Source organism: Arachis stenosperma, chromosome 7, assembly GCF_014773155.1.
Source record: "Arachis stenosperma cultivar V10309 chromosome 7, arast.V10309.gnm1.PFL2, whole genome shotgun sequence".
Lineage (NCBI taxonomy): Eukaryota > Viridiplantae > Streptophyta > Magnoliopsida > Fabales > Fabaceae > Arachis > Arachis stenosperma.
In genome coordinates this window covers 85,076,034-85,086,951 of record NC_080383.1, presented here as the reverse complement: position 1 = coordinate 85,086,951, position 10,918 = coordinate 85,076,034, and the positions used below count along the sequence as shown (strand labels likewise).

The window sequence follows — 10,918 nt, the reverse complement described above, 5'->3', positions numbered from 1 at the left end:
ATGTAATGAAGATGTATGCCTTGCGGATAGTGCAAGTTCGCACACTATTCTCAAAAGTGATATATATTTTACCCATCTTGTGCCAAAAGAGGAATATGTTAATACTATTATTGGCTCAGGCAATGTGATAGAAGGCTCCGGAAGAGCAATAATTTTGTTTCCTGGAGGAACAAAATTTATAATAAATAATATACTATTATCTACCAAGTCTTTGAGGAACTTGTTGAGTTTCAAAGATATTCGCCGAAATGGATATCATGTTGAGACAATGAATGAGGGAAATCATGAGTATTTATGTATCATAACTCATGATTCAAATAAGAAAGTTATATTAGAAAAATTGCCCTCACTTTCATCTGGGTTGTATTATACCAAGATTAGTGCAATTGAATCACATGCCACTGTAAACCAGAAATTTACTAGCACAATTGAATTCATAATTTGGCACGACCGATTGGATCATCCGGGAACGACCATGATGAGAAGAATTATTGAAAACTCTCATGGACATTCACTAAAGAACCAGAAGATTCTTAAATCTAGTGAATTTTGTTGTGCTGCATGTTCTCAAGGAAAGTTAATTTTAAGGCCATCACCAGTAAAGATTGGATTTGAGTCCCCTGAATTTCTAGAAAAGATTCAAGGTGATATATGTGGACCTATTCATCCACCATGTGAATCTTTTAGATATTTTATGGTCCTAATAGACGCATCTTCGAGATGGTCACATGTGTGCTTATTATCTTCTCGCAACCTGGCGTTTGCGAGATTATTGGCTCAAATTATTCGATTAAAAGCACAATTTCCAAAAAATCCAATCAAAGCAATTCGTCTTGATAATGCTGGTGAATTTACTTCCCAAGCTTTTGATGCTTATTGTATGGTTAATGGAATAAGTGTTGAACATCCAGTAGCTTATGTTCACACACAAAATGGGTTAGCAGAATCACTTATTAAACGCCTCCAATTAATTGCTAGACCCTTGCTTATGAGAACAAATTTCCCAACTTCGGTTTGGGGGCATGCTATTTTACATGCCGCAGCACTTATTCGTTTGAGGCTAACAAGTTACCATCAGTTCTCTCCTATGCAATTAGCTTTTGGCCAGCAGCCAAATGTTTCCCATTTAAGAATATTTGGATGTGCGATATATGTTCCCATTGCACCACCTAATCGCACTAAAATGGGACCCCAAAGAAAATTGGGGATATATGTTGTATATGATTCTCCCTCTATAGTGAGGTATCTTGAGATACAAACCGGAGATGTATTTAAAGCCCGGTTTGCGGATTGTCATTTTGATGAATCAAAATTTCCAACATTAGGGGGAGAGAATAAGCTTCCTGAAAAGGAACTTAATTGGAATGCATCATCGTTGATGCATTTAGATCCTCGATCAGGGCAATGTGAACTGGAAGTTCAAAAGATTATACATTTGCAAAGAATGGCAAATGATTTGCCTGATGCATTTTTCGATACAAAGAGGATAACCAAATCTTATATACCAGCGGAAAATGCCCCCATTCGAATTGATGTCCCAGTAGGACATGTAGCCACTGAAGCAAATTCACGCCAGAAGCGTGGCAGGCCTGTTGGTTCCAAAGACAAAAATCCTCGAAAGAGAAAAGAGGTAAATAATATTCCTGTTGAAAAAGACATAGTAGAGACATCTGCAGTTGTCCAAAATTCTGATATAATGTTAACGCCAGAAGACGTTCAGGTACCTGAAAATTGTGAAAATGACGAGATCTCGATAAATTATGTCTTTACAGGAGAGAAATGGGACCGAAATAAGATAATTGTCAATGAAATATTTGCATATAATGTGGCATTAAATATCATGCATGAAAGTAAGGATCTTGAGCCAAGATCAGTTGAAGAATGTCGACAAAGAAATGATTGGCCAAAATGGGAAGCAGCCATGAAGGCTGAATTAGACTCACTTGCAAAACGTGAAGTCTTTGGACCTGTAGTCCGTACACCTGAAGATGTAAAACCTGTTGGATATAAGTGGGTATTTGTGAGAAAACGAAATGAGAAAAATGAAGTTGTGCGCTATAAAGCCCGACTTGTGGCACAAGGTTTTTCACAAAGGCCCGGTATAGATTATGAAGAAACGTATTCCCCTGTATTGGATGCGATAACATTGCGTTATTTGGTCAATTTATCTGCATATCATAAACTGCATATGTATTTAATGGATGTGGTAACAGCCTATTTATACGGCTCATTAGATCGGGATATCTATATGAAAGTCTCTGAAGGACTAAAGATATCTAAACCATCCAAGGAATATTCGTAAGGGTTATACTCAGTCAAATTGCAAACATCTTTATATGGTCTAAAGCAATATGGACGAATGTGGTATAATCGTCTTACTGAGTATCTGGCCAAAAACGGTTTCAAGAATGATGACATCTGCCCATGTGTTTTCATAAAGAAAACTACATCTGGGTTCATTATAATTGCTGTGTACGTTGATGATTTAAATATCATTGGGACTCCTGAAGAGATTCTAACAATTATAAAAACTCTAAAATAAGAGTTTGAGATGAAAGATCTTGGAAAGACTAAATTTTGTCTCGGCCTGCAGATCGAGCATATAAAAGACGGGATCTTTATTCATCAAACAACATACACAGAAAAGATCTTGAAGAGATTTTATATGGATAAGTCACATCCATTAAGTACCCCAATGATCGTAAGATCTTTGGATGTGAAAAAGGATCAATTCCGTCCTAAAGAAGAAAATGAGGATATCCTTGGTCCTGAAGTACCATATCTTAGTGCCATTGGAGCACTAATGTATCTTGCTAATAATACGCGACCTGACATATCATTCGCGGTGAATTTACTAGCAAGGTATAGTTCCTCTCCAACCAGAAGACATTGGAGTGGAATCAAGCAAATCTTTCGATATCTTCATGGAACGGTTGATATGGGATTATTTTATCCCTACGGATCCAAGTCACAACTAGTAGGCTATGCAGATGCCGGATACTTGTCTGATCCACATAAAGAAAGATCTCAAACAGGATACATGTTCACATATGGTGGTACAGCTATATCTTGGAGGTCCACGAAACAGACGATTGCTGCAACATCCTCTAATCATGCTGAAATACTGGCGATTCATGAAGCTAGTTGCGAGTGTTTTTGGCTGAGGAGTCTGGTTCAATATATTCTATCATCATGTGGACTGATTGATCATAAGATAGCTCCAACTATCCTGTTTGAAGATAATACAGCATGCATTGCTCAACTTAAGGGTGGATACATCAAAGGTGATAGAACAAAGCATATTTCTCCCAAATTCTTCTTCACTCATGACCTTCAAAATCAAGGGACAATTGATGTCCAACAGATTCGCTCAAGTGACAGTTTGACAGATTTATTTACAAAGTCACTCCCAAAATCCTCCTTTGAAAGATTGGTACATGAGATTGGGATGCGCCGATTTCGAGACATTAAATGATGTCGGCAAGAAGGGGAGACTGTACTCTTTTTTCCTTGGTCAGATTTTTTTCCCATTGGGTTTTCCTCGACAAGGTTTTTAATGAGGCAGTCCCATCACAAAGGATTTTTGTACTCTTTTTCCTTCACTAAAGTTTTTCCCATTGGGTTTTCTTTAGTAAGGTTTTAACGAGGCATAATCCTAAATGGTCATTCAAGGGGGAGTGTTACGATAAGTATGAAATGAATGACCATGGGTGGCTCATATTTTCCATGCTGAAATGCAATTCTCTCTCTCTTTATTTTTAATACTTCTTTCTATATTTGTATATATATACACATTACAACATATAATATTATTATATATATATATAAATTATTATTGAGCTAATTATATTAATAATAGAGTCTTCTATTTATACATCTCTATTTTATATATCTTTTATTTATTTCACAACAAGGATCTCATCTTTTCTCATACACACTTCTTCTGGCCATCTTCACCATAGTTTTTGAAGGGGTGATTTTACCTTCAAATACCCAGGCGTTTCTTGCTAACCAGATTTGCCATAATTGATTTGCTGTTATTGCTCTTTTTTCATTCGGATTTTCGACTCTTTTCAATTCTTCTTCTAGCTGAATCCTCTACTTTCATGGTTCTCGAGTTTGAATCTGCCATGACAGATTTGAACATTTCCAAGCTTCAGTCACATCTGGGCACTCCCAAAAATAATGAAAAACGCTTTCTTGTGACAGATTGCATTTTGAGCACCAGGGTTTGATGGATTGTATTCAGACATTCAACCTTTCTTTCACAGAAAATTCTCCGTGCATCAGTTTCCAGAGCAAATTTTTTATGTTCGGTTGACAATTAATTTTCCATATGCTCCTCCATAAGTCCTTTCTTTTGCATTGTTCTGGCAGGTATTCAGTTGGTGGGTGGTAGAAGTTAAAGGTTATTTTGTATCCTGAAGCAACAATAAAGCCGTCCCCTTTCTCTAGCATCCAAATAACTTTATCCTTTGTCTCATGAATTGGAGTGTTGATTATTGCTGTAGCTATTTTTGAATTGAAATTGGACTGAATTAAATTTTGGTTTTATGTGCTGTTTGAATGCTGTAAATGTGAAACTCATTCTAGATTAGTAGTCATTGCAATGGTAGTAAATAAGAGTAATTAAAACATAATCATTCACCCATGAGTCTTCTCGAATTCTGATGTTAAATTCCATTCCTACTTTTCATAGTATAGCTTTTTAAATTTGCTGTTAACAATATTTTCAAATTTGAAAATAATTATAAAGTGTTATCGAAATGTTAAAAAAATTATTTTAATTTTATTATCACTTAAATGGTGTTACTAAATTAAAATTATTTAGCCACCACAATCACCGTATTTATAGACACCATAAACTATATAATTTTATGAATACATTATAGCATTTATTATTTTTTTTTTGGTTAGATATGAAATGGTGCATTATCTTTTATTTTGGTCATATCTAAATTATAATAAAATTTTCATTTTCCTGAAGATTGAATGGTTGTTAAATTACAACGTAAAAAATTTAATTAAATTATTTAGAAAAAGCAAAGAGTACCATATTTATTATATATTCATGTTTTGATGTAAAATTTATAATATTTTTTTATATATAATTTTGATATATAACATAAACTATAATTGATAGATAGATAATATATATAAGTGATATTTTTTTAGTATATAAATTTAATTTATTTATATAAAAGTATAGATTATGTAAATTTTATTTATATCAATTTATGAATTTAAACCATAGTTATCAGAACTAAATTAATAATAAAACTGATCAAATTATTAGATCACTAAATTACAAATTTAATTAATAAATCACAGATTGAATCGGTCAATCCATTTATAATTAAATAATTATATAAAATTTTACTGTTATTTTTATATATAACAAATGCCTTTTTATTTTATTTTATATTATAGTAATTATTATTTTTTATTTTAATAATTTATTAATTAGTTTATATATATTATATTATTATATACAAGTCTACAAGTATTTATTAAAAAGATATATTATGATGAGTAAAGAATTTTTTGACAAAATAATGACCACATATAGGAGTAAAGAGCAGCATATCTTGGTGGAAAGGCATTCAGTCTTCCGTGCTAAAGTGATGGGCTTGAATCCTTCTCTTTGCATTTTGTGGATTATTTTCCAAACCAATAAGAGGAGAACGCCCTAGAGCACAGAATGACCCGCTCAGTTCACGGATTTGGGTTGAATCGGCCGGTTTTGTGCGGATTTGTGTCGAACTGACCGATGCTAGACGGTCCAATTGTTTGGTCAATGTTGTCACCCAAATCACTGATTTACTGATTTTTCGGTCGAATTGGCCGATTCTGATAATTATAGCTCAAACCAACTTGTGAATTTTTGGTACGCAGAATTTAAATTTTACAAACAGACTTTAGCATTAACGAATCGAGCCATAAATTATACTCAATTTTTATAAACAGTGTTTGAACTTGACCCAACTCAGCTTGGCCATTTCCCATCCTGATGATAGTATATTTATGGATAAGAATGATTGCTGTCAATATGTGATATTATAATTAAGACTTAAGAGAATAAATAATTAAGAATTACTATATTGGTATGGACTTTAAATAAATAAATAAGAGTTGACACAATAGAATTATGAATTATGATATGCAAAATTGGGAATTTAACAGGAAAAAAATAATAAACAAAACAAAAACAATATTGGTTTCTAAAGGCTAAGTTTGCACCTTTTACAATCTATTAATGAGTGGACATTACATGCTTCATATGAGTTAATGCATGTAACTTGATGTTACATAAATTCTACATCCTGGAACATTAAACATTAGAGTTCTCTTAAATGCCAATTTTACCTCTTAAGTTAAAATCATCACTCCTCTTCCTCCACCACCACCATTACCACTGCCGCCATTACATCATCATCATTTGTCATAATAATCATCATCATCATCATCAACTCTTCCTAGAATACAAAATCAGAAACACATGCATACTACAGAAGAGGAGCGGAGAGGAAAGAAGAAAAACACCAAAACAAATCTAGAACGGAGGAGACTGACACGATGAAGTAGAGACGGACAACGTTGCATAGCAGAAGAGCCAGTGGATTTGAGGTGGACAGTGTCACAAAGCAAAGGAGGTGGCAAATCTGAGGTGGACGCATCACAAAGCAGAGGAAGACTTGGGGCAAACACATCATGAAGCACAAGAGACGGCGGATTTGGGGAAAAGAAGTTGCAAAGCAGAGGCAACACTGAATCTAACGCAAATGCATACGAAGCAAAGCTGGCAGTGGCAGAAGCAAAGGTGGGGAGCCTATGCAGAAGTAGGGGTGGCACAGATTTCAAGGGAGCATGAGAAGAAGTGAGCAGTGGCAAAAGCAAAGGTGGAGAGCCTATGCAGAAGTAGGGGCGGCACAGAATAGGCAGATGTAAGTGAGAGGAAAGAGGAGGTGAAGGTGGCTGAGAGTAGGACAAGCAAAAGCAATAGGAAGGAATGAGATGGAGAAGAGTATGAGAAAGACAGAGACATGATAGATTTTAAAAACATCTAAAGATAAAATTGTGATAAAAATTGGAATTTTATGTGTATTTATGTATCAAGGTATCTAAAATATTGTCTCAAACAAAAAATGGTAGACATGTACTATTTTGTCCATGTCTCTAGCCAGGCATTAACACCAAACAAAGATAGAGAGAAAAACAAAATTATGTTTCACAAATAAGAGATGGACGGAGATAATAAGTCTAGAGATACTGAATTAGTATATTTTGTGACATTTCTGACAGAAAAAACACAAAAACACTAACAAAAGACAACTTATTTATTATTTTTTCTTTCATTAATTTTATCAAATTTTCATAATTATACTTTTTATCATTATATTTTTCTTCCTAAATTATTTGTATAAAAAATAAGTGTAAATTGGACTTTCATAATTTATTCTAATTTATCACTAAACAAAGTACAAAAACGCTAAATTTTGTGTGTATATCCTTTGTGTCTTGTTTTCAGTGTCCTATCTTGTCTTGTTCTCAAAATGTAACAATACGGAAATTAATAGAGAAAAAAAGAGGAAAAAACAGAGAAGAGAAGAAGAACCCAATCAAAGTAATAGCCTAAATCACTCGCATTTGAAATTCAAAGCTTCCCCTAAAGTAGATACTAGCATTCTCACCTGGTACATTCTTAACTAGTTTTCATCATCAAGGCGTAGGGGGATTTAACACCTATACCCTCACCAAGTTCATCCCCATTTGATATTCTAATAATCAATTGGATACATCATATTATGACTATTTAAATCACAATAATCTAGAAATTAATATTCATACAAAGATAAAGCACAAAGTATTGCCTCATCATATCGTCTTGGCCAAGAAGCAGGCAACCGTGTAACAAATAAACAAATACAAATTGCTTAAGGTGGCTGTTTTCAATGAATACGTCATAGGTAAAACTGTAAAACAATACTTCAACAACTGATTCACTTATAAATACACTCATATATAGCAACCTGTACAACTCATATACTTAAAAGATTACCAGTCCCAGTCATCTGCACCCTTTGTCACGCCAAGAATAATAGCAATTGTCGCCAGAACAGCCTGCAAAGATTATACCATGAAGTCAGGTAATTTTTCATGCATAGTCAACGATAGTAAGGGTAACCGAAAATCTTCAGACTATCAAAATCTCGATCAAAATCACATTACAAGCTCACTAGTTACAAATAGCTAGAATAGAGTCATAATACAACAAAAGCTCAGGTTTTGAGCAGACAAATGAGTAATTTCCATTGTAGACAGAGAATAAAACTTGATCACGTGAAGATAGATAAAAGAATATACAAAAATTGATAACTGAAAAATATAACTCCCAGAAAATAAGGATAGAATCACTTACAGCAATTATACACGCAACATATCCAGGTTTCTCCCGATGGTCTACTCTGGAACAGAGCATAATTATTGCTCCGACATACCATGGAATACCAGCAAGCAAGAAGCCTAATATAAACCTTCACAACAGAAAATGACAGATATGAGAATATTAACGTTGGATAACATGAATGTAAACAACTAAAACTGTTCCAGTACATTCCTATAAATGAAAAATAATAATTGCAACCATATCAGGCAACAGACAAAGGATGAAGAAGGTTACAGGGGCATTTCAATAATAAAGAAAAGGTGTAGACACCAATAAATGCAAACTGCTAAAATTCAAAACAGATCGCCTGGGAGGTGACATTTAAGTGTTGATGTTTGAGAAGGGTCTCACGAAATGGCAAATCCTATTCCATTTCCTTCTCCTCTTCTTCTCACACACAATGAGCAAGTTCTGATATTCCAATTCCAGCAGGTAAATTTGATATTAAAATATGATGTCCATGCTAGGTAATTTCTGTACTAAATTACATAACATACGAGTATTCTTACTTACAATAAAGGACTCAAAAATTAAGTCCACTAAAAAATATAAAACAAATATTCATCAACAATTAGTGGCAATAACCCACAAACAAAATTTGATTAACACAGAGTGGTATGAATGAAGCATTGAAAGCTGAACAACAGAGAAATCTAAATTTGGTTTACCATACAATGAAAATGCAAGACAACCTCCTTGTATCTACTTATTTACAAGTCATTGTTGTGATGTAATTTGCTACCATACAGGAAAATTACTTACAGGCACCAGCCGCAACCAAGACCACAGCAACCAAGGCGGGGTTCTCGTACAGGTCTTCCTTCAGCAACTGCATAACCTTGATTAAGGTCAAAGAGGAAATCATATCAAAATCCAGCTGTGGCAAACATGATTAAAGGAGTATGCTACACTACAAAGACATTATCATCAAATTCGCACCTATTATAAAATGAAATCAGAGTCTAATAACCATCTTCTAACATAAGCAACATTGCTTTAGTAAAACCGGCCCTGCATGATTTTCTAATTCCTATTAATTCATCTTAATGTAAATGCAAAAACTTGGGTTTGGATGGAAAAATGTTCAAAGAAAGATCTATGCTGTCAGAAAGTCTTAGAAAATCATCCCATCACCTAAGCGTGCCCTTTGATCACAGGCAAGAGAATCGAATATCCAATGATTGAAACCCTATCCCTATATCAATCACTACTAGCCTTCAAATTTATATCCAGATCACTCCTATCACCAAACTCAACCATTTTAAACCTTCAAAAATCAACTTCAGATGAAAAAAGTAAAAATAAAAAAAATTATAATCAATGAAAATACCAAGTCAACCCAAGTGTCTGAACCATTTTCCACGCAGATTAAACTAAAACTTTCTGCAGCTGAAGCATATAATAGGGCACCAACCAGGCAGAACATAGCCAAAGCTAGAAGCAAGAAATTAAATTAAAAAAAAAATATCTCGAAAGTTCCAACCTTTGATCCAATCCAACCCATCACTCTAATCAACCACCTAATCATTCTAGGAACGAATCTAACCCTTAAGATCACAAAACCTTCGAGTCCAAAGCTCAAATCAAATCCCAGAAAAAAACTAAAAAAATAAAAAAGAGGTGATGGTGGTAGAGAGGGATACCAGGAACTGCTTGGTAGCCATGAGGGTAATAAGGAGGATGAGGAGCCGAGTGGTCGGCGGCGCCAGGCGGCGGAACAGGGTGGGGAAACCCGATGGCTGGGTGAGGATCCCGCGGAGGCGGAGGGTAGTTGGAGACGCCTTGGAAGGTGCCGTACTGAGCAGCAGGGTAGGGCTGAGGTGGCGCTGCGGAATGAGGGGGCGGTGGCGGTGAAGAGTGGTGGTGGTGGGATGTGACGGCGGCGTTGGAGGGGGGTGGTGGTGGTGACTGAGCAGGAGAGTGGTGGTGATGGGATGTGACGGTAGAGGGTTTGTCTTGTGCAGTCATGTTGGCCTTATCTTGTGTGTGTGACTTTGACTGCTGAATCCGTGTGTTTTGTGTGTGGAAAATAAGCTCTTCTAAAAGTCTTAAAAGGCTAATAATCAAAACAATGGGTACTAGTTTGTTGTTGCAGTGAATTTGTTGTGTGTGTGGTTTTTTTCACTTTTATGGTTGGTTTGGAGATTGTGGGAAAAGGGAGAAGACTTTAATCGCGTGGACCACAAGGTGAAATTTTGTGTGGATGGATTAATCATGTATTCATAATTTGAACATGACTTGTTGAATTGATTACTTACTACTTAGGCAATAAGCAATTTTTAAGAAGCACAAATTTTTATAAATTAAAAAATTATATTTTTAAAAATATTTAAGATAAATTTTTAAAGATGATTTATATTTATTAAAATTTAAAAATTTAATATATCTTTATACATTAACTAAGTTTTAAATTTAATTCTTATAATTATGTTTATTATTGAATTTTTAAATTTAAAAATTATTTTACTAAAT

General features: G+C 34.5%; 1 protein-coding gene across 1 annotated transcript; it reads right to left on the bottom strand.

The window, feature by feature from the left end:
• Nucleotides 1-7,769: 7,769 nt before the first annotated feature.
• On the bottom strand, nucleotides 7,770-10,530 carry LOC130940241 (60S ribosomal protein L18a-like protein). Its single transcript, XM_057868331.1, has 4 exons — nucleotides 10,090-10,530; nucleotides 9,209-9,284; nucleotides 8,420-8,534; nucleotides 7,770-8,121 (listed from the first exon to the last, which is right to left on the bottom strand). Exons 1-4 carry the CDS (start codon nucleotides 10,412-10,414, stop codon nucleotides 8,056-8,058), a joined length of 582 nt encoding a protein of 193 aa, XP_057724314.1. The 5' UTR covers nucleotides 10,415-10,530; the 3' UTR covers nucleotides 7,770-8,055.
• Nucleotides 10,531-10,918: the final 388 nt, after the last annotated feature.

Bases quoted from the DNA above. Each gene is read 5' to 3' on its own strand.
- LOC130940241 (XM_057868331.1), bottom strand. From the start codon at position 10,414: ATGACTGCACAAGACAAACCCTCTACCGTCACATCCCATCACCACCAC. The intron at 9,285-10,089 runs GTATCCCTCTCT...ACCTTAATCAAG, and splicing joins TGGCTACCAAGCAGTTCCTG to GTTATGCAGTTGCTGAAGGA. The intron at 8,122-8,419 runs GTAAGTGATTCT...TAATCTTTGCAG, and splicing joins ATGTTGCGTGTATAATTGCT to GCTGTTCTGGCGACAATTGC.